At 37.8% G+C, this 27,421-nt stretch overlaps 1 protein-coding gene across 1 annotated transcript; it reads right to left on the bottom strand.

The window, feature by feature from the left end:
* Positions 1–383: 383 nt before the first annotated feature.
* Positions 384–25,606, bottom strand: LOC135470726 (alpha-N-acetylglucosaminidase-like). Its single transcript, XM_064749763.1, has 23 exons — positions 25,565–25,606; positions 24,981–25,032; positions 23,715–23,872; positions 22,391–22,578; positions 20,490–20,637; positions 19,369–19,439; positions 18,907–19,068; positions 17,246–17,311; positions 16,617–16,680; positions 15,778–15,848; positions 14,345–14,419; positions 13,185–13,263; positions 12,499–12,648; positions 11,696–11,838; positions 10,485–10,557; positions 9,872–9,958; positions 7,092–7,174; positions 5,564–5,668; positions 3,698–3,881; positions 3,035–3,078; positions 2,001–2,058; positions 1,310–1,409; positions 384–1,102 (listed from the first exon to the last, which is right to left on the bottom strand). The coding sequence occupies exons 1-23, from the start codon at positions 25,604–25,606 to the stop codon at positions 933–935; spliced, it is 2,373 nt and encodes a 790-aa protein (XP_064605833.1). The 3' UTR covers positions 384–932.
* Positions 25,607–27,421: the final 1,815 nt, after the last annotated feature.

Raw genomic sequence — 27,421 nt, 5'->3', positions numbered from 1 at the left:
ATTAATTCAATTATTTATCTGATTGGTGTTTTACGTCGTACACAAGAATATTTGACGGGCAACATTATGGTGGGAAGAAACCGACCACAGCCCTGGGGAAACCCACGACCATCCGCAGGTTGTTGACAGATCTTCCCACGTTTGGCCGGAGATGAAGCCAGTGTTAGCTGGATTTGATATCACAGCGACCATGTTGGTGACCTCGGTCAAATACCAATAAAAAAATGTCAACAGAATCTACAAGAACGCCTTTAACGCGACTTGAAAGTTACTTGAAATTCCAACCAATATGAAACAACAAACCTTCATCTTCCAGCTGAATCTGCTCTGCTTGTTCCAGTAAAACAATATACAGCGATGTAAATATTAACAATTTTCCTGCCTAACATAAAAACGCTTATCACAAGTGAGACATCACGGATATTTATTGAGTCAATGGAATGAAACAAATTTCTACTGAGGGCAAATTCATTGAGTCCAGACCATAATAACATTATATATTGGTACAATATTTCCCCTTGAGAAATCTGACATCTTGACTCCACAATTTTGTTATGGATTTCCACGTTTCCCCTTAAGTATAAAAATAAACATATCTAATCATTAGATGATCACAATTTGGAATCAAAGCTTTTGATTGTCCAGTTTATACATGTGCTAAAATTTTCCAATATAAGTGCTTATGTAGGGAGCTTTTATACATTTGAATCTAAAGCTAGCACCATAAATGACAGATGTTAGAAGACTGGCAATAAACTGCCATGTCCAAACCTTTCTTCTAAATCTCAACGAAACAAATAGAAATAGCAAAACTCAGATCAAGAATACAATAAAAAAAATGATTAAACTGACTGATCAATGAAAATTGATTAACAAATTAAAATTATCACAAGATTTTCTGCAGAAAACAGAAGGACAATTCATGACCTCTTTCATGGAATTATCTTCTGATGCATGGTAAATACGAAATTACTGTCCTGATTACGTGACCTAAATTTTGTCACCATTTTGTCAGATTCAACTGTGACTTTCCTTGAAAACTCTGCGTTCAAAATTGAACCATATTTTTGGTAGAGCTTTCTTGCAAGATCAATTGAATCGCCTGAAACAAGACAATAAATTAAAATCATGAAAAGACCAAATGGAAGTTATTTTTCATTTTGCAGCCTTGAACAAAAGCATAATTTGTAACAACATTACCTCAAAAAGCTATCAACGCACATCAAAACATATTTCAATTTCCTCTTGACATTCAAAGATGTTTTAGTTAAATTAATAATTTATAATACTACTGACAGTCAAGACTTACCTTGCGTCTGTGTAGGATATAAATCTCTAGCAAATGTGAATGGTTGCTCCACAAGTGTGAACACCTTTTTATCATATAAACTTTGGTTAAATATCTGGCCCTGTGTAAATAAAGACAAAACAGACATTAAAAGAATTAAGTGAAGTTATAATATATGCAGGTCTAGTGTGATTTCTTCTGTTTTATTCTTTTTATTTTAAATCCACGAACACTGTAATGTGTGTATACAACAAACTTTTCCTCTACATTTAATTTTAAAAGAACATGATACACAGTTTTTCCAAAATTTGGATGCATTTAAAATAAACTACTGAGCAACTTTTTCTGTATACTAAAACAGTAAAAAAAAAGTGTCTCTTAAGTGGGCAATATACATACAATTAAACTGCTGATGGGGTTTAATGAATATTATAAAATGCATCAACATCTATATATATGTTGGAAAGAATTTGTTTTTTTCACTGGTAAATATAAGTCACATTATAAAATGCCATAACCAAACTGCTAATACATCAATTACAAAAATTATGAAGAATTTTGGCTGAAGAGACTCGCTTGGAAGTTATCTTAAATCCACAGTGTGATAATGTCTTCTGTTACAGACTGTATCCAGTTAGAGCAGATGGTAAAGTGTTGTGTATAAGTTTTCCAACATGAAATAAGTTTTGTTTAAAACAATCAAACCACTTACTGTCTCTGCTGATTGAATAACCTCCTCCAAGAACATAGCCCATCGTTTTAAGTAAAACCTGTGGTGACAAAGCCTAATGTTAGTATCTACACTGAAGAGTGATTTATTTTGAATTTTTTTCAAGTAACACATTTTACTTGACTCTGAAAACCGCTTGGTGACCTAATGGTTAGAGTGTCCGCCTCAAAGTCGGAAGGCCTGGGATCAAAGCCAGGTCGGGGCAGGCCAAAGACTTTAAAAATGGTACTTGTTTACTGCCTCTCTTGGCACTCATCAATGACAAATTAGAGCAAGGCAACCGGCCCTACAATGACACTATAATGTGACTGAGTTGGGGGGCTATGTCTGGTGTCCTCAGCATGATACTTCAGTGCCGGCAGCACTTTGGCGGCACGGACGGCAACTGCCACAAGAAGACACAGTCTATGCACACACATAAGTCAAGTCTGATGAATTTTTTTATCAGAAACACTTAATTGTTGTCATGAAATTATCATTTTAATAAGGCTTTCATGAGCTTAAAGTGCATTTTTACAGGCCAAATCAGTGAAATACAGTATCAAATGTTGTCTTTTAGTACAATAACACTGTTGACAAAGGAAAGTTATCTTCTGGAATGCCGTCCTTGAAATTTCATGTCCTGCAGACTCCAATTAATTTCCAGTATTTATTTACAGTGTGTTTTTCCTGGTTGTTAGGCGATATAATTTCATTGTCTTTTATGGGTGACCTGACAAAAATTTAAGAATTTTTTTTTCTTGAACTTGATATTTTTTAGGATTTTCCGTTTTTTCAAGGCTTTCCAATCACATAAATGTGTCATAAACAGGAAAAGTTGCTGACAGTTCGCATTACCCATGAATTGAGTGATTTTTTTTAGTTTAATTTTGTTTCAATATCCTTTTCTCACTAAAAAAAGTTAATTGGGGTAATTACTACAAGTCTCATAACAAGGATTATTTGGGTAAGACAATTTAAACTACATAGTGTTGGATAATTTCTCTGACAGGTACATATATACAAATCAAACTTACGTCTTCATTAATCCAGCCCACTCTTTGGCAGCATAATCGCGAATCTGTAAGCAAATACATCGTATTTCAAAAATAAGGCAATGAACAGCACTATTATCAAGTTGTGTGATTTTAAACTTTTCGTGTAAACTTGAGTCTTGCTGAACAACGGATTATTAAGGCATAGGTGGGGCTTAAATCCAGAGTCATCTAAATATTAAAATTTATACATATAAAACTTGAACTTCAGACTAGAGTCAATACAAGGCTTATGTCCAAGAATGCACTTTGAATAAGCCTTCCTCTAAACACAAACATTCACAAATACTACAAATACGTGAGGGGTGATTCACACACGGCATTTATAATTTTATTTGGTGTATTCCTTTCCGTTATTTCAGCTGAAATTTGTTTTACAGAAACTTACCCAGAATTTAAGTTGACAAGCAATGTTTTGACCTTATTATGCAAAAAATAAAAAGTTTAATGTGATTTGAAATTTTGACCTAAGTCTAAGATCGCTTTGTGATCCCAGGGCATGGTGTTTCATGCCGCACTTAAGTATCTTCCACTTATATGATGACCTTCAACATTATTGTGCACATGATTAGAGTACACTGATGGGAATGTTGGTGTATTTCAGTCTCACACTATGGTTCCTGTCCCTGCACCCAACACCCTCACCTCACCAGCGGGGCCCCACAATGTAATCTGGTTACGAGCGTTGTACTCATACAGGATTTTCTCGTCTGCATTACGCGCCCATGCCTTGGCATCTTCTAACCATCGTCCCAACAGGAAGTGAGGGTCGCTGGCCAGTATGAGGTCCAGGTCAGTCACAGCATCCAAAAATCTTGTGACAGAATCCCTGTAACCATGGTAACATATTTATACCCTAACAGATGTTAATACCTGGTTGTACTTTAAACGGCTACATTACAAAATCTTGTGGCGGAATCCCTGTAACCATGGTAACATATTTATACCTGGCTGCACATATACTTAAATGGCTACACTACAAAATCTTGAAGCAGAATCCCAGTAACCATGGTAACATATTCATACTCAAACAGATGTTATCTTACTAAAACAGATATTAATACTTGTACATACAATGTATATTTCACTGGCTACATCCAAAATCTTGATGTGAAATCCCGGTAACCATGGTAACATGAGTTTATACTCACACAGATGTTCATACATGTACATATATTTTGGTGTGTGCTATATTAGGTGTTGTGAACTTCATATGATGTTTAGTCAGGCACAAAATGATCCCACAGGCATTGAACATCATTATAATATTTGGTAACAAGAGTTGTCTCCTCTTTGTTCCCCAGAGTCTTTCATTTGGAATGTTTAACTGATACATGGATGTTCCAAAGTTTGCCTTTAGTTTAACTTAAAGAGATTATCCCCAAGATATATTTTTGATAAAAAATTGATCAGCGCAAATCCAAACAATTTTTTTTTTTTTGAAAATATTTCAGAATATCACCTTTCATGAAATGTCAGCCTCGCCTGTGCGCATCATACCGTCCAAAATCGGTTTGTAAATTCCTAATGTGGGTCTCTACATAAGTTTTTTTGAACTTCTATATCATATTAACAAAATATAAACAGTCCAGCTATGAGTCTGACAAGCAAACTGTGGATTTCTAGAAAAGCACAGACAAACTGTGAATTTCTAGAAAAGCACAGACAAACTATGGATTTCTAGAAAAGCATAAAAACTATGGATTTCCAGAAGAGTGTAGGCAAACTGTGGATTTCTAAAAAAGCGTAGACAAGCTATGGATTTCCACAAGAGTGTAGGCAAACTATGCATTTCTAGAAAAGTGTAAACTGTGGATTTTTAGAAAAATTTAGACAAACCATGGGTTTCCACAAGAGTGTAGGCAAACTGTGGATTTCTAGAACAGCATAAAAACTATGATTTCCAGAAGAGTGTAGGCAAACTGTGGATTTCTAAAAAAGCGTAGACAAACTATGGATTTCCCGAAGACTGTAGGCAAACTGTGGATTTCTAGAAAAGCGCAGACAAGCTATGGATTTCCACAAGAGTGTAGGCAAACTATGGATTTCTAGAAAAGTGCAAACTGTGGATTTTTAGAAAAGTTTAGACAAACTATGGATTTCCACAAGAGTGTAGGTAAACTATTGATTTCCACAAAAGTGTAGGCAAACTATGGATTTCCAGAAAAGTTCAGACAAACTGGATTAGCAGATTTCATTTCATCTGACAAAAATAATGCCCCACAGGGTTTCTCAGGTTCTATATATCAGGCATGTGTACCTGCCTACCCTAATTTTTCTAATTTTTGGAACACTTAGTCTGCTTTTTTTAGCCAATGTACATGTAATTGTAGCAGGAATATTTAGTTTCTTCTCTTTCACATGGTTAGTTTATCTAATGAACAACATTTACTTTTCCAACAAACTGCGAGAGAAATGTAATTATTTGTTCTCAGCACAACTAATACTTGTCCCAAAAATTAGAAGAAAATTAGGGATTATGTATTGTGTCTGTGTTATGTGCTTCCTTACTTGAGAGTAGGAATGTTCTTCTGTTTGTAGGCAGCCACGAAATCTGTGTAGAACTTGATACACACGAGCTGTAGACATTCACGTGTCACATCAACCAGGTCATATCTGACAAATGAAGATGAAAACATGAATGGTAATCCAAACTGGAGGTTAGACTGGGGGGTTTGATGGTGCTTTCGGCATTATTATCACAACAGTGTTACTTTGTAGTAGGCTGGATCCAAGGCCATGTTTGTAGTGCCGCCTCACTGGACTGCCATGTCGAAGACACCAGACAAGATGTCTGACCCTGTCACATTGTACTGACACCAGGGCAACCAGAACTTAGATTATTCCTCTTATACTGAGCACCAAGTGAGGTGATCCATGTATGAAGATTACAGAAGATAAAGTCTTGATTTGGAATTGAACCTTAGACCAGCCTTCTACAAATGCAAAACTGCTCACAGCATGTAGTAAACAACAGGAACAAAACATCAAAATGTGCATGACCCAAACTTCTCTAAAATTTACTGTTTCTTTTAATGTGGTGTTTTTATTCCCCAGTTTTATCAGGATTGAAAAAGTTAAAAAAGTGTATATATTTATGAATCAGTAAAGTATCCTGCAGTAGGATTAAAAACTTCAGTTTTTGGTGATGTAGCACAAATCAAGACATTGCAGTGTACAGTAAGAAAAATCATGCAAACTGAGACAATCGAAAGTTAGTTATTTCTATAACCTGAGTGAAGTCTCTTTCCACTTACAGCACCTGAACCTTCAAGCCATGTTTTGCCTTATGTGCATTTGGTACGAGTGGCGTGATTGGTGGTTGATTTAACATGGCGTATCCCATGGCCTTGCTAGAATTTCTCATTAGAATTATTTATTTATTTACTTCATTGGTGTATATGCCATACTTAACAGTATTTTACTTATATGATGGCGACCAGCATTACAGTGGGAGGAAGCCAGGCAGATCCCAGGGCAAACCCACGACCATTTGCAGATTGCGCAGGTATGGCTGGGGGAGATTGCTTATTAGAAGTTGAGTTAGAGGTACCAAACCCATCAGTAAAATATGTCTGTGACTGCTTAGGTCTATTTCCCTTCTCTTCCCAAAAAACTCGATCAGGTTATTTTATTTGTTGTCTTTTCTATTAAAGTGTAAAATTTTAAACCGTGATGTGTAATGTAAACTTACTGGGCAGTGACTATACGTTTGAAATCTAGCGCTCTCAACACCTGACTTGTATATGGTTTTCATCAATTATTAACTGTAACGGACCTAAAATTTTGCCCCAAATAAATTTTGCAGATAATAAATCTCATGATATATTACTTTTGGTGCTGAAACTTAGATTTTCCCAATAGTTTGCTATCCTACATGTACCTTAAATAAACAAAAAAAACAAAAAGAAAAAAAACTCAAAACAGAACTATCAGAATCAAGCCAAATGATCAACTTTCTCACTGATAAAATTTTAGGACATTTACAGTAATTAAATAATGCAAATGCGAGCAGACATCATTGTAAATTGTGACTTACCTAAAGAGAGAACTGGAGAACTGTGATGAGGCTTTAACCAGACCAGCCCAGGCATCTCTCAACACAGCTGGTGTATACCATATCTGGAAGGCACAACAAATAAGCATACCTATAAGTATAACCTGTTTATTTCATTTTGTCACATGTATGTACAATCCAGTGAACATATGCCCCCTACCCCACTGCCTACCCAGCTGTGCCCAATTAACAAGAATCACTATCACACACAAGGAATCATGGGATACATTCTGCAGAGTAGTCGGCTAAACTGTACGTGAAATACAGTGCACACATTGAACTGAAATACAGTGCACACATTGAACTGAAGTGCACACACTGAACTGAAGTGCACACACTGAACTGAAGTGCACACACTGAACTGAAGTGCACACATTGAACTGAAGTGCACACATTGAACGGAAGTGCACACACTGAACGGAAGTGCACACACTGAACTGAAGTGCACACATTGAACTGAAGTGCACACATTGAACTGAAGTGCACACATTGAACTGAAGTGCACACATTGAACTGAAATACATGTATTAATTGCCTTGACTCTAAAAGACTCGGGAAATGTAAAGTTCTGTTATATGGTAATTTTAAATAATCCCTGTTTTGGTAATACATGTACATATTATACAGAAGTGAAAAAAAGTGAAGACTTAGTGTATTTTTCAGTTTTAGGGTATATTTGCAGTTTTGAAGTTACAAATCTGGTTTACGCATATATTTTCTGCCAGCACTGAGGACTTTTCAGAAAAGACATCAAGAGATAAATCATGGTCACTATAATATCTAGCCTGGTGCAGGGCCTACACAAAGGCTTACCACTCCTTAGTCCTCTGTGAGAATCTTTTTTTATTTTTTATTTTCTTTATCGCATAACCAAATATTTATTTATTTATTTATTTATTATTTACTCAAGAACATTTCACTTATACGACAGTGGCCAGCATTAAGGTGGGAGGAAACCGGGCACAGCCTGGGGGAAACCCATGACGTTCCGCTGGTTGCTGCAGACCTTCCCACATACGGCCGGAGAGGAAGCCAGCATGAGCTGGACTTGAACTCATAGCGACCGCATTGGTGAGAGGCTCCTGGGTCATTACGCTGCGCTAGTGTGCTGAACAACTGAGCCAAAGAGATGCAACATACAACATTTACTACAACAACAGTGAGCTGCATCCTTTACAACGCAAGCTTTACAACGCATGCAACAAAAGACCAAACAGCTACCACCACCTCAGCAAATTGTTAACACCATGTTGGGCACAAATGTACATGTACTATCTGTAATCAAAAACACTGGAAAATCAAGCATTAATTTATGTCATCTTTCAGACAACTCTATATAGATTCTTGCAAATTTACTTTGCGAGAATCGCCAGTATCTACATGCACTCCAAATTTAGTACCACAAAACTTAATTTTGCTCTTAGTGATTCCATGTTATTAAGATTAATCATGTGAAATTCTCATGTCTCATTCATCTGAAGAAACATCTGGTCATTTTGAAATTTATTTTTGTGATTTTTATGGGAATCTGCAAGGATTCCCACAATTTTTGGTTTTGAAAGGTTCACAGATTTCAGTAGAAAGTAGAGCTCTGAAAATGATGGTGAACTTTCTAAATTTCTGACGCAGAAGACAATTTACAGGATGAAAGTTAACTGCTACTGGATGAACGTTAATTGCTACAGGATGAAAGTTAATTGCTACTGGATGAATGTTAATTGCTACAGGATGAACGTTAATTGCTACAGGATGAAAGTTAATTGCTACAAGATAAAAGTTAATTGCCACAGTAAACTCTACCACAAAGATTTAAATGACTATCTTCTGTGTTGGTATCTACAGATATGCTTGACTTACATTTGGCACTATAGGAGGATCAAGACTGGGAAGATAGTTGGCAAAGGCAGATGCATGGAAATTGTTACTATCTGAGCAGTTGTAGACAGAGCTCTAAAAGAGTAGAACAAAGATAAAACAAAACCCAAAAGCCTGTTAGTATTCATGCATGGTGTGTAAGTCGACACAAAGTACTGGGACTCCTTGAAGGCAAAGAAACTACTAACCTGAAGTATATGTCATATGAAAGACCTTCAAATACTGTGCACAAAAATAGTGCAATTTATTTTTTTGACAACTTTTTCAACCAAGTAAAATGTATTTGAAACTTTGGATTCTACAGTGGCCTTTTCTGACCATATTTATGAATATCTATGAATGCATTCACTGAATAAATCTTGAAATGAACTGTTTCAAATGAACTGTTTCAAATGAACTGTTTCAAATGAACCATTTCAAATGAACCGTTTCAAATGAACTGTTTCAAGTGAACTGTTTCAAGTATTAAACATGGATGTGACATCACTGATACCCTTTGTCACTACAGACCACTATAAAATCTGATGTTTCACACCATTTTACTGTTTAAAAAAAATTCAAAATAAAACCAACTATTTTACTGTGCACTGTTTAATGGTCTTTTACCTGACATATATTTCATTTTAGTGTTTTCACTGTCTTTAATAGTGAGACCATGCCAACTGAACAAACAGAATATCAAATGCAAATGTAAATGTAAACACATTTAACCAAAGTTTGTTTGAAAAACCTGAAAAGTCTGGTTTATTGTTTACAATAACACATCTGAATTTGTTCAGTGGACATGAACGCAAAAGAGAAAAGATAAATAGCAACCCAGCAAAAAGCCTTCAACAACATAAAGATACAGCTATGGCACAGTGTGTCAGATCTCAACTTCAACATACAAATCTCTTTAGTTTCAAACTTGGTCTTCTGACAACTCCAACTTTTCCGTGAAATCTAATTTCAGAAGGGTAGTTATACACACTTTTCTGAAAAAGCAGGATATCATAACCATAAAATGGAAACAGTGGAACACAACATACATGTAACGGCTGGACAGTTTGTACAAAGATTATTGGCTCAAAGGACAGGTCTTCAAAATTACATCTCCATAAACATGACAAATCAATGATTACGTCAGAAACTTGAGTAATTTAAACAAGTCTTATAACATTCAAAAGTTTAACAAATTAACAATTTCATGAACACTCAGCTCCACATGTTTCTACATCATTTGTTGAACTTAAATAACTATTTGTGAAACTTTTTAAAACGCCATTGTTATGGTCAACGTAATAAAAAATTTTATTTGTTTAAAACAATCAGGTCACATGGAACAACAGAAAGAGTTTGAACTGAAAACTCCCTTACTGTTTGTATTCATGTGTTACTACATTATCGAAAACTCAAATTATTTTAACAAACAAAACAAAAAAACATTCATCGATTGACTATCTGTAGTTTAGACTAAACTGCTATGTCATGAGGATAGGTAAATTATCATTACACACTTACAGCGAGTAGAGTCCAGGCTCTTTCAGCATCTGAGTTTCTCCCCCCGTATCTTCTCATGGAATAATCCACAACCCTGAAGGTGGAACAAAAATGTGACTAGCATTCAGTTACCTGTCACTTTGTGACTTTTCTTCCTCCTCATATTCATTTGGGTGGGGGATGAGGGTGTTTCGTGGCCTCGCGGTTAGCGTGCTAGCATAGCACGATGATCTAGGAGCCTTTCACTAATGTGGTCACTGTGAGTTCAATCCCAGCTCATGTTTGATGGTTGTAGGTTTTTCCCTGGGCTCTGTCTGGTTTCCTTTCTGCATAATTCTGGTTGTCGTATAAGTGAAATATTCTTGAGTACAGCGTAAAACACCAATAAAATAAATAAATCCACGACCATCTGCAGGTTGCTTGCAGAGCTTCTCATGTGCAGTTGGAGAGGAAGTCACAAGAGCTGGTGCTGCACTAGAAAATGGAAGAAGGCAGAGGATTTCTGAACTCATAGCGACTGTACTGGCAACGCACTCCTGGGTCATTGTGCCACGTTGGCACCCTAGCAACTCGGACATGGATGCCACAAATACATTTTTTGGAGATAAATTTTGGGTCATTTAGTGTATGTATACATTTATACTACAGAATTTACTTATTTTATTTCTTTCATTGTTGTTTGACACCATACATACTAAAGAGTATTAATCTCACACGATGGCAGCCAGTATTATGTACAAAAGAAACAAGAGTGCCTGAAAAAAACCACTAAGTCTTAATGACATTGATGCCCATTTTGGGGTGAAATTTTCAGTCAATTAACATATATGTGTAAATAATAGGATGTATTTATTTGATTTATTAGATTGTTGTTTGAGAGATCCCACTCAACCATTTTTTCACTCACTCAAAGCCACACGAAGTATTTAGGAGTGGAGTCTTTTAATATGCACTTTTTTGGATTATTTTATTTGTTCATTTATTTGATTAATGTTTTATGCCGTGTTCAGGAATATTTCACTTGGGAGAGCCCGGGGGAAACCCACGACTATCCGCAGGCCTTCCCATGTACGGCCGGAGAGGAAGCCAGCATTGAGAGTTGGACTTGAACTCACAGCGACCGCATTGGTGAGAGGCTCCTGCGTCATTACGCCGTGCAGCTGGCATGCTAACCCCCTCTGCTTTTTACTTTTGGTGCAAGATTATTCATGTGTGTTCATGAGGTGATTTACCATTGTGTGATGTTCCGGGGCTGAGTCCTCCAGGCATTCTCATTCATAAACTCATAGATCACATCATTCTGGTTTATACCTTCAGGTGCCAAGCCAATTCCCACCATTGTAGAGTTGGGAAAGTTTCTCCCTTCAAATGGTTCCTATCAACAAAGAAGGATATGAAGCAGATTTCAGCAAAGGAGAATATAAATCTTCATGTTTAGGTGATTTATTTAGTGTTTAAAATTTTAAAATAGCCTTTATATTTTTGTCCGATCTTGATGGTTTTATGATTTTCCTACTTTTCAAGATATTCAAATCATGTAAATATATTCTGAGCAGGAAAACCTGTGTGTGAATATTTGCATCAAATTTATATAATGTTTTATATCATCATTTCACATAAGATTAAGATTAATTCTGCCCATAAAAAAACCCATTAAAATTGGTTTGGCCTTATAAAAAAAATATATACGGCGAGCATCAAAAAAATTTTTGCAAAAACTTTTTATATTAAATGATGAATATATCCACTAATACTTAAAACTAACTTAGTGTTTCGGCCGTAAGTGAGAAGGTCTGCCAGCAACCTGCGGATGGTCATGGGCTTCCCCTGGGCTGTGCCCGGTTTCCACCCACCATAATGCTGGCCGACGTCGTATAAGTGAAATATTCATGAGTACGGCGTAAAACACCAATCAAATAAATAAATAAATAAAACTAACTTATATCTACACTTAAGTGCATTAGTGATCATCGGTAAAATTTTAATCTCCGGCCATATGTGGGAAGGTCTGCCGGCAGAAGTCCTTTAAACTGACCGTGTTGAGTTTACCCATCACACCATACAGCTCATCATTCCCGCCAAAATTGTGAAGCATACACCAGATGAAGGGCTGGCCGTAGTACGACTTGAGACGCGTGTACTGGGGGGAAAGTTCTGACATCAAGTCTAGGATCAGCATCTTACCCTGATAATAAAACACGATTTGTGACAAGATTACTCATGGATCAATGTTTACATGCATATGTATATTTTTCAGCGAATATTTCTAGGGGAGGATGGCTTTGTTGCTGGGGGATGGTGCTCTTGTTGTTATGGATAGTGGAGTGCATTTTTGACATGCACAGGTGTTAAAAACTTGAGACTTCACATCGATCCTGTTTTTCTTGCTTATTTAACGGTGTTGCAATTCACGCATTAACAGCTACAGTCATCGTAGTCTAAGGCTGACTTTAATTATCATGGCAACCAATGTTTCCAACATGTGTTACCATGGTCATTACGATCAACTTAGACAGTGATCGCTTTGTGCAAAATTGTTTTCACGTGAACAAACTAAAAGGTAAACTGACATAAAATAGGATGGTTTAACAATAAGAAGTTTATTTTTCATACAAATTTCTTTCATTGACAGAGTTAAAATTTCTCAGAAAGAATCATTTTGAGTTAATTGCTTCCAGATCAGTTGAAGCCGACAATGGACAGCTTCTGGAAATGGCTTACCGGAGAGACAGATGTGAGAAGCGCCTCAGCCTGGGGTGGTTGCCAGAAACCGCTGAGGAACATCCAGCCTTGCATTACCCTGAACGGTCCCAAGGGCAAGTCAGAAGAGTTTGTATATTACATGCGATGACAATACAGCATTCATAGTAATTCTAGACCAGTGTTGTCTAAAGAATTGAAACTTACATCACTGCAATTTTTAAAACTATTTCTGTTTTAGAAATGGTGACAGAAGGCATGTATTTTGTTACTTTTTAACCAGATACATGAACAGTTAGAATAAGACACTTGTGACCAATTGCCAATTATCAGACTGTTGTCACTCCTTTGGCTTTCCGATCTCTGCTGTTTACTAGTGGTCTTTCATATTACATAAGGGATTCATTGGTGACTATCATAAAAATGTTTTGTTTTCATGCATCATTATGATATTGGCCTGGAATTTAAGACAACTCCCCACAAATCAATCTTAAAAACAGGAAATTTAAGTAATTATGGGTATAAACGGCCAAAAAAGGAGAACATTTTCTAGTGTTTACATACCTGTAATGCAAATGAACGTGTTAATCAGTGTGACTATGAGTGATACATGTAACATGAAATACCTTAATCTTCATACACCCCACAAGCATTCTTCTGTGACTAGTTCATGTGTTATAAGAGGCTACATGGAAGACTTCTTGGCAAGACAAACAATCAATCAGTCCAAATGCAGTCAAATTTTTCCTAATATTTTAAACTAACTAAACTAATCATCTGACACAAAATATCAGCCCTGTCTGTGAGAGTGTTACCAATCAAAATTTCTAAAGTAGGTTGCATTAGAACAATGTAAACAGTACAGGCATGAATCTGATATTTACCGAGAGGCAATAATTTGAGCATTTCTTTGGTGTATATAAAGACAGAAAATTTTACTTGATTACCAAATATGGATTTTTTGACAAAATTTTTGAGTACTGTCTATTTAAAGTGAGATTCTGTTATCCAAATAGAATGAATGAATGAATGAGTGAGTGCTTGGGGTTTAATGTTGTACTTGAGAATTTTTGCGTGATACATCACTAGCGATTTACAGTAGATTCTCATGTGAAAAGACCAGCATGTATCCGACCAGTATGTATCCGACCAGCATGTATCCGAGCAGCAGATAATCTTACCAGACAGCCTCTGGATCAGCCGTTGCCATGGCAGCATACACTGACCTTCCTGCGGAGGCTAGGTACTTCGGGTCACTGGACAGAAATCAACAAAAACAACACGGTTACTGCAAACAAATACCAAAGATATACATACATTCATGTTCTATCAAATAAGACACTTCAATGTCACTTAACAGGGAAGGGAACACAAAGCTGAAGTAAACATACATGTACCTGAAAACAATATCACTTTACTTTTTAACTTTGAATAACTGTGTTCAAGTATTCCAAGTCTATGGTGGGGTGTAGTGTCAGAAAATGCAAATCAATGCATGAATATCTCCTGTAATGTGAAAAACAAAATAGAATAATTAAACACTCAGCACTTTGGCATCACAAGAGTGAAACAGTGTCTTAGCCAGGATTGAAAAAAAGGTCACACTGCCAGTGGGACCCTATATTTACGCCTACATGAATAGTTTAAATTTGTTCGAGTAACTGTTTCCAAATTCAGCTGAATAAGAAATAAATAAGTCAGCATATGAAAGTGACAATGATTGATATGGGTTGCACTATCCCCTTCATGCTGAACGCCAAGCGAGGAAGTTACAACTTCCTCTTTTAAGGTCTTAGGTGTCACTCGACCCAAGTCACACCCAGGATTGACCCTGGATCTACCGCTCCTGAAGCGGACGCCACTACCAACTGTGCATGCTATTGGGGCCAGTGAAAATATTAAACAACTTAATCCATATGGTTATGTGGGTAGTAATGTATCCTGAACACATTACATATACAGATTGTATATTACCTATATACAGTTAATTGTTGTTTACTTGATAAAGGTTTGTTGGACAATGTAAAACCCCCGAGCATACATACGTAGGCCTACATACTTAATACCGCCTATATGTAACAAAGGCACCCTTGTGCCTTGTTGTTGTTGTACTTTAGTGAATTTATTTACATTAGCCAGAATAATGAGTGTTCACCGTCAAAACATGTAAAACTGAAACTATTTTCAACACTCTTCTGTTTCGGAGGTTGATTTCGTGTTATGCAATAAGATACATCAGTACCACAAGCATTTCTGAGCTCACAAAGTGTGACTGTTGCTCACAATTAGTGTGAGCATGTCACATCAGTACTGGAGATTTCTGGCCCAAGTTCGTTCGGACCTGAGTTCACAAACTTGACGGCTGTGCTGTTGTTGAAATTTCGCTTTTAAATGCCATAGTTCTGTGGGTACGGTGGATTTTTATCTGTTCATCTGCTTGGAATAATTACCTGTCGCTGGCTAAGCCCATGGAGTAAAAAAAAAAAAAAAAAAAAAAAAAAAATTAACAAAAAACAAAAAGAAAACAAGAAGGATTTAACAGAATACTCCCTTTAAGAGAAAGAGCCTGCTATATCTGCAGACACACAAACGGATAATCTCAAAAGATTTTTACCTGGATTTGGGTGTCATCTCATTAAAGGTGTCAGCATTATACACATGATCTGTTCCAAATTCACCAATCATCTACAGAGAAACAAAATACCTGTCAAACATCAGGACATCATTCCTCTTGATCATTCAGTCAATCATTTACTTATTTGACATGTTTGATTGGTATGAAGTGTCATGATCAAGGATATATGTTATATATTTAATATATCATGGTGGTGTGCCAGCATCAAGCAGATGGATGTGAGTTTCCCCTGGGGTCTTTTGTTTTCTTCATTTTAAGGTGAAAAAATGATTTTTAATGATAAGATTTCTATCAGCTTAACTATTACACAGAACAATGGACAGAGACTAGAAAGACTCTGTGTGATTCGTGTATGCAGGACATTTTTTTAATTTATCATTTAATTTGCATCTCATGGTATAATGAGATGTGGTACAATGGCCCAGAGACAGTATTGGCTACACGTACACGTAGGTAGGGAATTTCATTGATTCCCTGCCTGTGGCTGGGATAAGAAAAAAAAAAAAAGCAAAACTTCAACCTTGACCTACTTCTTAAATCATTGGATCATAATGATCCTGATTGTTGTTTTATGCAAAAATTAATTTTTTTTTACATTTACAATGGCTGACAGTATATTGTGTGTCGAGGAATCTGGAGATTTCCATATGTGACATTTCATATTGGTGGAAAGCAAGGGATTTCTAGCAAACTGTTGGGTGCGAGAATGCAATAAACTGCTTAGCATGCCCAGTTGAAAAAAGTTCTCTCTGAGGGCACAGTGTGTAAATTTCTAAAATGTAGATGCATTTCGGTTTTACAACTGTTTTCATACACACCTCATAGATAAAAGCTGTACCTATAGTGTTGAATAATGGGTCATCAAAATCCAGTAGGTAAGTCCTGAAACACAACAACAACAACAACACATATGAATGATATGAGAGGTTATAAATATCAGAAACCACACTGTTCCCTGTGATACACGAACATCATAAATAACAGCCAGGTTTAATAGTCTTAACAAGTAGTTTTTCATCTAACCCATACTGAGACCGGAGTGACCTCCCTTTTGGAAGTGCTATGTTGGGTTAATTTGTACATGTAGTACTGTATGATAACACATTCAATCTTTAAAGTCTCACAGAGTCTAAATACAATCATGTTAATTGTAATGAAACATTTATATTTATCATCTACATTGCCATCAAGAAAAATCTACATCAAAAACTTTTCCTTTATCAATTTTGAGACTTGAGTATTATAACAGAGTTTATTTATTTATCTGAGTGGTGTTCTTACAGAGTACCTAATAATATTTCACCTATACATATGCACGATGACGGCCGGCATTATGGTGGGAGAAAACCAAGCAAAGCCGGCCAGCTGACCTTACCATGTGCGACCGCAGAAAGTCAGCATGGGCTGGATTTGAACTCACAGCGACTGTAACACAGCATACACTTACATGGAATATGTGGCATTGAATCTGGCCCAGCTTCCCAATCTTGATACCGAAGCATTTGGAAACAGTCTGGTGAAATCAAAACAGACAACACAAACAATTATGTTCAGAACACAGGCATCACAAATGCCATAACATATGTGATTTGACTTTATCAAGAACTGTATTTCAACTATAGTCTGCCCTGTAAACATACACTTTCAGAAGCACACTTAGGCCTTAAATTGACACATTTTGATACACTTTTTCTGATAAGAAATTAATCAAACTTCACAAACACTCTTAAGTGGCCCTGTAAAGTGGATGAATCAATCAGAATCAAGCAAAATTCGTCCCTGGAAAAATAACTAAACTGTAGGCCATACCTATTTCCTCCACAATTACACATACATGTGCATTGTGTCATCAGAACACATTTTAATCATAAATAAAATTACAAATGTGATTAGACTGTCAGGTCCTCCCTGATGACTACAGGTGATTAGGACAGGTGATGTGAGACTTACCTGGATGTGGCTACATGACCAGCCAATTCAGGTAACAAAGGTGTCATCCCTAATGACTACAGGTAATGTGACACTTACCTGGTTGTGGCTGGAGGAACATGCCCAGCAAATCCAGGTAACACAGGTGTCATCCCTAATAACTGCAGGTAATGTGACACATACCTGGTTGTGGCTGGAGGAACATGCCCAGCAAATCCAGGTAACACAGGTGTTATCCCTAATGACTACAGGTGATGTGAAACTTACCTGGTTGTGGCTGGAGGAACATGCCCAGCAAATCCAGGTAACACAGGTGTCATCCCTAATGACTACAGGTAATGTGACACATACCTGGTTGTGGCTGGAGGAACATGCCCAGCAAATCCAGGTAACACAGGTGTCAATGACTACAAGTGATGTGACACTTACCTGGTTGTGGCTGGAGGAACATGCCCAGCAAATCCAGGTAACACAGGTGTCAATGACTACAGGTGATGTGACACTTACCTGGTTGTGGCTGGAGGAACATGCCCAGCAAATCCAGGTAACACAGGTGTCATTCCTAATGACTACAGGTGATGTGACACGTACCTGGTTGTGGCTGGAGGAACATGCCCAGCAAATCCAGGTAACACAGGTGTCATTCCTAATGACTACAGGTGATGTGACACTTACCTGGTTGTGGCTGGAGGAACATGCACAGCAAATCCAGGTAACACAGGTGTCATCCCTAATGACTACAGGTGATGTGACACTTACCTGGTTGTGGCTAGAGGAACATGCCCAGCAAATCCAGGTAACACAGGTGTCATCCCTAATGACTGCAGGTGATGTGACACTTACCTGGTGGTGGCTTAAGGAACATGCCCAGCAAATCCAGGTAACACAGGTGTCATCCCTAATGACTACAGGTGATGTGACACATACCTGGTTGTGGCTGGAGGAACATGCCCAGCAAATCCAGGTAACACAGGTGTCATTCCTAATGACTACAGGTGATGTGACACTTACCTGGTTGTGGCTGGAGGAACATGCCCAGCAAATCCAGGTAACACAGGTGTCATCCCTAATGACTACAGGTGATGTGACACCTACCTGGTTGTGGCTAGAGGAACATGCCCAGCAAATCCAGGTAACACAGGTGTCATCCCTAATGACTACAGGTGATGTGACACTTACCTGGTTGTGGCTGGAGGAACATGCCCAGCAAATCCAGGTAACACAGGTGTCATTCCAAATAATCTCATTCGTGTCAAAATTTGATGCTGTAAAGCTAACTGTTCCTTTATCCAGTTCTGAGATAAAGGCCCTCCAAATGCTTCAATGTTGCCCATACGTCCCCTGAATGACACAGGTATAAATTATATGTCAATATTCTTGAGTATCAACCTCCAACCAAATAAATAAATAAATAAATAAATAAATAAAAAAAATATATGTCAGAGGGCAATTTATAACTCGCATCAGATGTCAGTTAATCACGTGAGGGAAAAAAGTTTTTAAGATCATGATGGCTGATTAGTTAACTGTCATCATCTTGAAAAGAAGAGAAAGTATATTTGATCATTTCAACACATTTATCACAACTTAGATGTACCTAAGCAAAGGTACCATTAGAAACTACAAAGCAGACACACATACCAAGCCAGGAATGCAGGTCCGGTGAAGAACTGGTTAAGGTCGTCTGCTGAGAATCCCATCTTCATGTATACCTGACAATTATAGGTGAAATTTTCTTTACACAGTATACCCATAAACAAAATACACCTTAAATATATGTTTTATGTTTGTACTGATGGCCCACAGGACCTCACACTATACAGTACCTCAGGCTGATTTTGTAGTCTCAATTTTAAGGCCTTTCCAGGCTTAACTACAAAATTCCCTCCGCTTTGGGAGGCAGTAGATCCAGGGTCAATCCTGGGTCGAGTCACACCTAAGGCCTTAAAAGAGGAAGTTGTAACCAGTGGTTGACTCGTGTCAGTATAATGGCTCAGGCGGGGCGGCTTACTTGCCTTTGGTAAGGCATTTCAGTGAAGCAGCACTAAATAAAAGAGTGGTGGAAATCTGTCCTGCAACAAAGGAGGAACGTTACATGCACTCTAAGGATTCCTTCGTTGCCGCATGACTGAAAAATTGCTGAGTACAACGTTAAACTACTCACTCACAAAACTCCCATGAATTTCAAGACTCTAGAAAGCTACTTTCAAATTCCAGTTTTTAAAAGCTTTTCAAAGCTGTGTACTCTCAAAAAAGTAAACCGTTAGATCACGAAAGTTTGTGATGAGTGATGCTATAAAGTTCTCTGATACTGCAGCCTATTATTCTGTTAAATATTAGTACACATATTCTGGTAATTCAACATGAAGATTCTGTTTATAGATCAACAAGACATTATCTTGTATATGACTAATTATTTTGTTATCATAACAGATTACACTTTAGCATCACTCACACAACAGACTTTCTGTTAAAATTAAAAGGCTCACAAAAACGCAAACAAAAGCCTGGGTCAGGTCAAATGGTACCAAATGGTACTTGTTGCTGAGCCAAATGGTACTTGTTGCTGAACCAAATGGTACTTGTTGCTGAACCAAATGGTACTTGTTGCTGAATCAAATGGCGTTCAGCGCTGAGAGGTTAGAGCAAGACAACAGGGCTGGTTAGCCTGGAGTCAGTATGATGTGTGACTTGTAAGGGTGTCACATCTGGTGTCTTTGGCATGATACTTCAGTGGCGGGAGCAGTTTGGTAGTACAATACCTTCTGAAATATTGCCTCTTGTCCGGTGAAGGCCAGGGGTAGGTTTATACCATTCAGGGCCATCCAGTCGATCTCTCTCTCCCAACGTGTCCAGTTCCACCAGACAAACGAGTAGCTCACAGTACACACGTTCTGGTAGTAGCGGAATCTGATGGAAAAACACAAAATACAAATACACGTTTGGGTGTACCTGTATAATAAACAAATCAATGAAAATGATTCTGAGTTAATAAAGCTGAAATGTCAGAATTATCTGCACTGAAGAAAGTGATATATCACTGGCTCAGTTAGATATCCACTTTGTTATTACATACCCAGATGCCATGACATCAGAAGAGAAGCATTTTGCTTTATGACGTTCCAATCTGAGCTCATTCCGTCAAATGAATTCAAACTTCGGTCAACTTTAACATTCCTACATAATGCAACAAGACACAACGTGTTACCCGATGTCATATCCCACGTCACACTATACACACTGTGAATGTCTACAGCTAAAAACATTGCTTAAATTTGTACAAATACACAAAATCATGATACTGTCAAAATATAAATAATAAATGGAATATTGCACAGTGAAGGTTGAATATCATAAATATATTTCTCGTGAAACAGGGAAATGAAAACCCACTTGATGCTTCGCGTCCATTTTACGAGAAAAATATTTCTGACATTCAATCTTCACTGCGTAATATCCTCTATTAATTACACTGTACAAATGCCAAAAACTAGTGCCACTTTTCCGATACAAATTTGCTGGTGGTTTATGATTGTTAGCGAGTCTGAGGTTTGGTTGTGATTTGTATGCTGTGAGCCTGAAGATTGTCTTTCCTCTCAAAAATTTTTCACTAATACTGTTGTGACCTGTACTAGGCCTGAGATTAAGTTATCAAGAGTAGTTCCCCTTAGTATTATGAGAGTTGTTCCCCCTGTTTCTATATTGATTTATGCGCCTGTGTGCAGCCATTTTTGCGAATACATAATGCTCATACATATGATCCTGTCTTAGTTCACCAAGGCATGGTGGTTAGTATGATTTTGTCTGTCACTGCTGTTCGTGCTAACATAATGACAAATTGTAATTTAACTGGATAACTGTGTAACTTTCATCTAGAAGCTTTATTTCGAGTAAAATGGTATAAATGTGAAACGCACATGGCTTAATGTTATAACTGTCATTTGGTGCCCAGTTTTTGTTTTGTGTAAACTGCATTGTTAACGCACGTTTCTTATTACTTTCAGTTTCATGGAGCTTTCGATCTAACAAATAAAACTTCAGTATCAAACCCAGAACCTCGGTGTAACTGTATTTCCGTCGCAATGCGATATGAGCAGTGATGCTATACATGCGTACTAGAGTTGGTATACTCTGTTACAAATACGATGGCACTTACACTAGAGTGCCTGGCATGAACTGTCAACCTCTGGCAAATTATTAACACACTTTCCTATGTGTGGCAGACAAGCTGTCTTTACTGAAGATTTAACTCCACAAATGAGCATCATCAACCAGTTATTGTAACCAAGGCCACAGAATAGTGGGGAGTAAGGGAAGAAAGAAATATGCATGAGTGAAGGGCATAATATGCATGAGTGAAGGGCATAATATGCATGAGTGAAGGGCATAATATGTATGAGTCAAGGGCATAATATGCATGAGTGAAGGGCATAATATGTATGAGTCAAGGGCATAATATGCACCAGTGAAGGGCATAATATGCATGGGTAAAGGGCAAAATATGCATGAGTGAAGGGTATAATTACGAATATACAGTAATGAACATTAACCTGCCCCCAGCAGAGATCAAGGAAGTCTTTCGCACGTTGTAGCTCTAATGCCATATGTCAGAAAATATCATCAGATGTCAACCCTTGTGCCTTGGAGCATAATCAACGCTTACCTGTCATTGGAGGTGACAGTTATTCCCCCAGCTGGTAACTGTGGTAGAGGTGAGGGGATTGTTCCCAGCTGGTCCCCACCCCAGGAGACGTGACAGCCACAGTAGTACTTGAGGTAATGCTGCAGTCCCCATGCTGCTGCCACGCCCGAGGTGCCTGTGACAAGTACGTCTCCATTCTGACTGGTCAGCTAAACAGTAATATGTTGAGAAGCTTTGTTATAATGAATACATGCTATCTCAGAAAATGATTACTTCAGGCACTATATTTGTTTATTTATTTGATCGTTTTTTAAAGTCATACTCAAGAAGTTCTTACTTATATGATGACCCTCAACTTTATGGGTCGAGGAAACCAGAGAGCCCTGGGGTAAACTACCAACCTTTGGCAAGTTACTGATTAACTTTCCCGGTTGTGATGTAAACCTACCCGATGGAAGACTAGGAATCAAGCACTTTATGAAAACTATAAAGTATTAAACAAATAAAGCTCTTAGTTCTTCTTAGATTCAATTGATTTGAGTGGCAGTTTCAACACTGTTTTTGGTCCTTTAATAAAGTATTAAACAAATAAAGCTCTTAGCTCTTCTTAGATTTGAGTGGCAGTTTCAACACTGTTTTTGGTCCTTTAAGTTGAATTAGAATTGTATGTATGTACCCTATGAATGGTTGGGGTTTTACAACGTCATTAGCAATTTCTTCATTAAGTATGTTCGCTTGGCGTTCAGCATGAAGGGGATAGTGCAACGACTGGTTGACCCGTATCAGTATAATGGCTTGGGCGGGGCGCCTTACTTGCCTTCAGTAAGCTGTCTCAGTGAAGCAGCACTAGATAAAAGAGCGGCGGAAATCCGTCCTGTTACAAGGAGGCACATTACATACACCCTAAGGATTCCTTCATCGTCATATGACTGAAAAATTGTTGAGCACGACGTTAAACCCCAAGCACTCACTCACTCATTAGGTGTGTGTTCATATACTGTGTGTCTACTTGTGGCAGGGCGAGTCCATACCGCCAAAGTGCTGCCGCCACTGAAGTATCATGCTGAAGACAAGACATATCATTCCACCAAGTTGCATTATACTGACACTGGACCAATCAGTCCTCTTTCCTTACTTTAACCTCTCAGTACTGATCGCCAACTGAGGCAACAAGAAGTACCATTTTTAAAGTCTCTGGTATAACCCAGGTTTGATCCCTGGTCTGTCGACTTTGTGGAAGAGACTCAAATCATTAGGTCACTGAAGTCGTCATACTAGAATTGTTCCTGTGTGTCCTCCATGTATCATGAAAATTACAAGTAAGTCAATTCTGCAGAGAAAGTACCTTGAAGGTATCCTTGTTGGCAGGACCTATGGATGGGTCAACTGACACCTGGAATTCTGTTGCTCTGGAAGGTATGAGTCGTTGTATCAAACCTTGAACAGCTACAGCTTGGTCTTGAGGTGACACCTGGCTTCTTATAGCATCCAAGGGAGGAAACTCTGAAGTGACACGGCATCTGATCATTTGCCAGCCATGGTAACTTTTGAAGGAAAAACTTGTTTGATTCAGAAGCATGTTCTGCAATGAATATGCTGCTCATTCCCCACTGGAATTCTGTCAAACATTTCATGTTCATGTATTATACACAACAGCATATGGGCAAATACACAAATGTAGGCCTATTTCATGTCAAAATAGAAAAGTACTTGATCTAAATATATCTGGTAAGTTTATTATGTTTGTCAATACTGAAAATATCTAAAAACCATTGAAGTGCAAAGTTCAACAGGTGATGACAATGGTATCATAAAACTTCTGCACTGAGAAAGTAGAGCATTACACATTTAGGCCAAATGTAGGCCATACATGTTGTCTGGCATATCAGGCTACCATTCAAAATATATGAATTTGACATCACCCAAATGAACCATCCAATAAAGGTTTTACTATTTTGTCACACAAGCCCAACAAAATCTTTTTTAAGGACTACCTCCAGTATTAAACCATAAGCATATATTAAAGATTGAGTTAAGACTTGGAGAAGGGAGTGAACTAGGTATTAACATGAATACATATATTTACCACTGTACCCAAACATTTCTCACCCAATTAATCCAAAAAAATCAAATACATAAAAGACAAAGACTGGCAGATCACAAGAGTAAACCACTGCCCTTTATAGCCAGGTAGGCTACATGCATGTGACAAATCCATTAACATTACAAGCTGCTGGTGACTCAGAGCTGGATTTGAACATACAAACCTACTGACTAAGGTCTTATGGGCTGCAATGAAGGTGGTGCTTACCACAGTGAGCCAGCCAGGACCACAAACATATTAAAAAAGAACAGCTGGCTTTGCCCATTTCATTGTAAGAATCGCACATGTACCCTATCCTATATACATGTAATTGTAGCAGGAACATTTATTCCCCCCCCCCGCCCCCCCCAACATGGTTAGACCATTTAATGAACAACAAACTCATATCGTCACTTTTTCTATGAAAGAAATGTAATATTCTGCTTTCAGCACCATTAATATCTGTCCCAAAAACTAGAACAATTAGGGTAATAATAAGGAGGTGTGATTTAAAATATTCGCTATTACCATTTCCTTCTGCTATTAGTATAATCTGGCTCAAGAGAATAGCTCCCAACTCCTGAAAGGAAAAAAAAAATAACAAAATACTAAGGTCTGACAATGTACTTGTATCTGAAGACATTTCACCTCAATAATAACCATACACTACAATACATGTAGGCCTACTTACCCAGACAAAAAACGCTAGGCCAATATACGAAAAGGAGTCTTTCGGAGCTATATACTGAGTAACCTGCATGAGGCCAACATTGCTAAATCTACTGTCAGCTTCATTCACGGAGCTATGAGTCTCCCAAGACAGACTAGGTGCTGTTCGTCGTAGATCCGCCTGTCAGATGTGCATTGTGAAAAGCGCGTTCTTCAATGAATTGATGGCACTCGCAGTTGTGCTTCCACGACTTGAACTTTCCAAACCCCCACAATAAGTCGAGCGGCTATCATTGTCCCCTTCACTTTTCGTGTGCACACCTGTTAGTAGCACACTATAACTGAACAGCACTGCCGTATAGCAGAAAAATTGCTGAGCATGGCGTAGAACAACAATCAGAATCTATTTCAACAGTTGGTACAAAAAAATTACAAAACTTTACCAGGGATTTACCAAGCGGGAAGCGTCTGGAGGAGCGCGCCATTTTGACTATCACATGACAAGGTCACATGACTCATTTTGACAGACTCACGTAAACAAACTCCATGTGCTCAGTGAAATTGGGTGGATCATGGCATTTTGATATGCGGAGGAAAGCTTGTGATTGAGGTGCATTCTTTATATTTTCTATATCATACAGAAGATTACATAATCTGAAAGACAACGGTGATCCTCCAGTTGTACTGGTATTAGATTTGTTCATTTAATTGCTCCACTCAAGAATTTTTCATTGATGATAGTGGTCAATTTTACGGGTATAGTGCAGACAGGCAGTTGGCAAGATTTGCAATGTGATTTGGTTTCATAGATTTTATTTTGCTTGCTTATGGATTCACATTGTACCTTTACTATGATACCCTCCCCTTTATATGTATGCATGTATGCTTTGGGTTTTACTTAACAATTTTTTTTAGTCATATGACAGCGAGGCGTCATTAGGTGTATGTATCCTGTGTCTTCTTGTAGCAGAGTGAGTCCCTGCCGCCCAAGGTGCTTGTACCACTGATGTATCATGCTGAGGAAAACAGCCATGACACGCCACCCGAGCCAACCAGTACTGTTTACTCGCTCCAACCTTTGTGTTGAGTGCCAGGCAAGGTGGTAACAAGTATCACTTTTAAAGTCTTTGGTATGATCCGATTTGGAGTTCAAACCTGGCCTTGGACAACAAATTTTTGAATTCCCCTGCTCTCACAGTTGTGGAGCCTTAGTGATAATAAACAGTCAGCAACTATTGTGTGGCCATTTGGAGGTAAGAATGTTTGTTGAAGACCTCTTGTTCTCCAAGACTATTGCAATCATTGTCTGAGGGATCAAGTAGATATAATTTCCAACACTGATAAATCAATATCAGCATAAGTTTAAGTCTCACTCGAGCCAGTATTTTCAGTGGTCTCGACTTGTCAGTGTTGGAAGTTATATCTATGTAAATTATTCTCCCAGTATGATGTGCTTCTGTGTATGTCACACATGGAAATATTATAAGTAACTTACCAAAGGTCGATGGTTTACCTTTGATTATCTGTACCCATAAAACTGACAGCGATCTTACAAGTGAAAATGTTTTTACATTATACAGCATGATATTAAACAAGTCAAATATAACAGACAAATGAAGAAGACAGACATGGTGCCACGACCTAAAAGTATGTGAACACTTTGTATACCAGTGTTTAGCTGTTTGTCTTGCATATGCAATGTATGTTGATTGGAAATACCAGAACTTCATTTTTGAAATCTTTGGCATAGTCAGACTGGAGGAATTAGTGAGCCTTAGATCCAATTTTTAGAAAAATAATCAGTATGGCTTCAAGTTTATTACAAGCACATTTTGCCAAAATTTATTTAAAGTCATTTTTATTCATCTGTTTGTATATATGTATGTATGTACTGGTATGTATGTATGTATGTATGCTTGGTGTTATATCTTTGTATGCAACAATTTTTCAGTCGTATTAGGCAATGAGTCATTACGCTTGTGTACATATACTGTGTCTTCCATGGCGCCAAAGTGCTGCCGCCACTAAGTTTCATGCTGAAACACCAGACACGACACCCCACCCAGTCACATTATACTAAACAACAAGTCGGGTTGCTCTTAAGCCTCTCAGTCCTGAGCACCAATTCAGACAGCAACAAGTATCATCTTTAATAACCTTTGGTATGACCCGATCCAGGTTTGATGCTACATTTAGGTCTCTTAACTTTAGGCCAGATGCTCTAAACATTAGCCTTGCGATTATGTGAAATGTTGAAGAATTACTGTAGACACATACATTTATTGGCTCAACAAACCAAC

This window comes from Liolophura sinensis, chromosome 7 (genome assembly GCF_032854445.1).
Source record: "Liolophura sinensis isolate JHLJ2023 chromosome 7, CUHK_Ljap_v2, whole genome shotgun sequence".
In the NCBI taxonomy this organism is placed as follows: Eukaryota; Metazoa; Mollusca; class Polyplacophora; order Chitonida; family Chitonidae; genus Liolophura; species Liolophura sinensis.
Note: the sequence above shows the minus strand (reverse complement) of the source record. Positions and strands in the feature narration are given on the sequence as shown.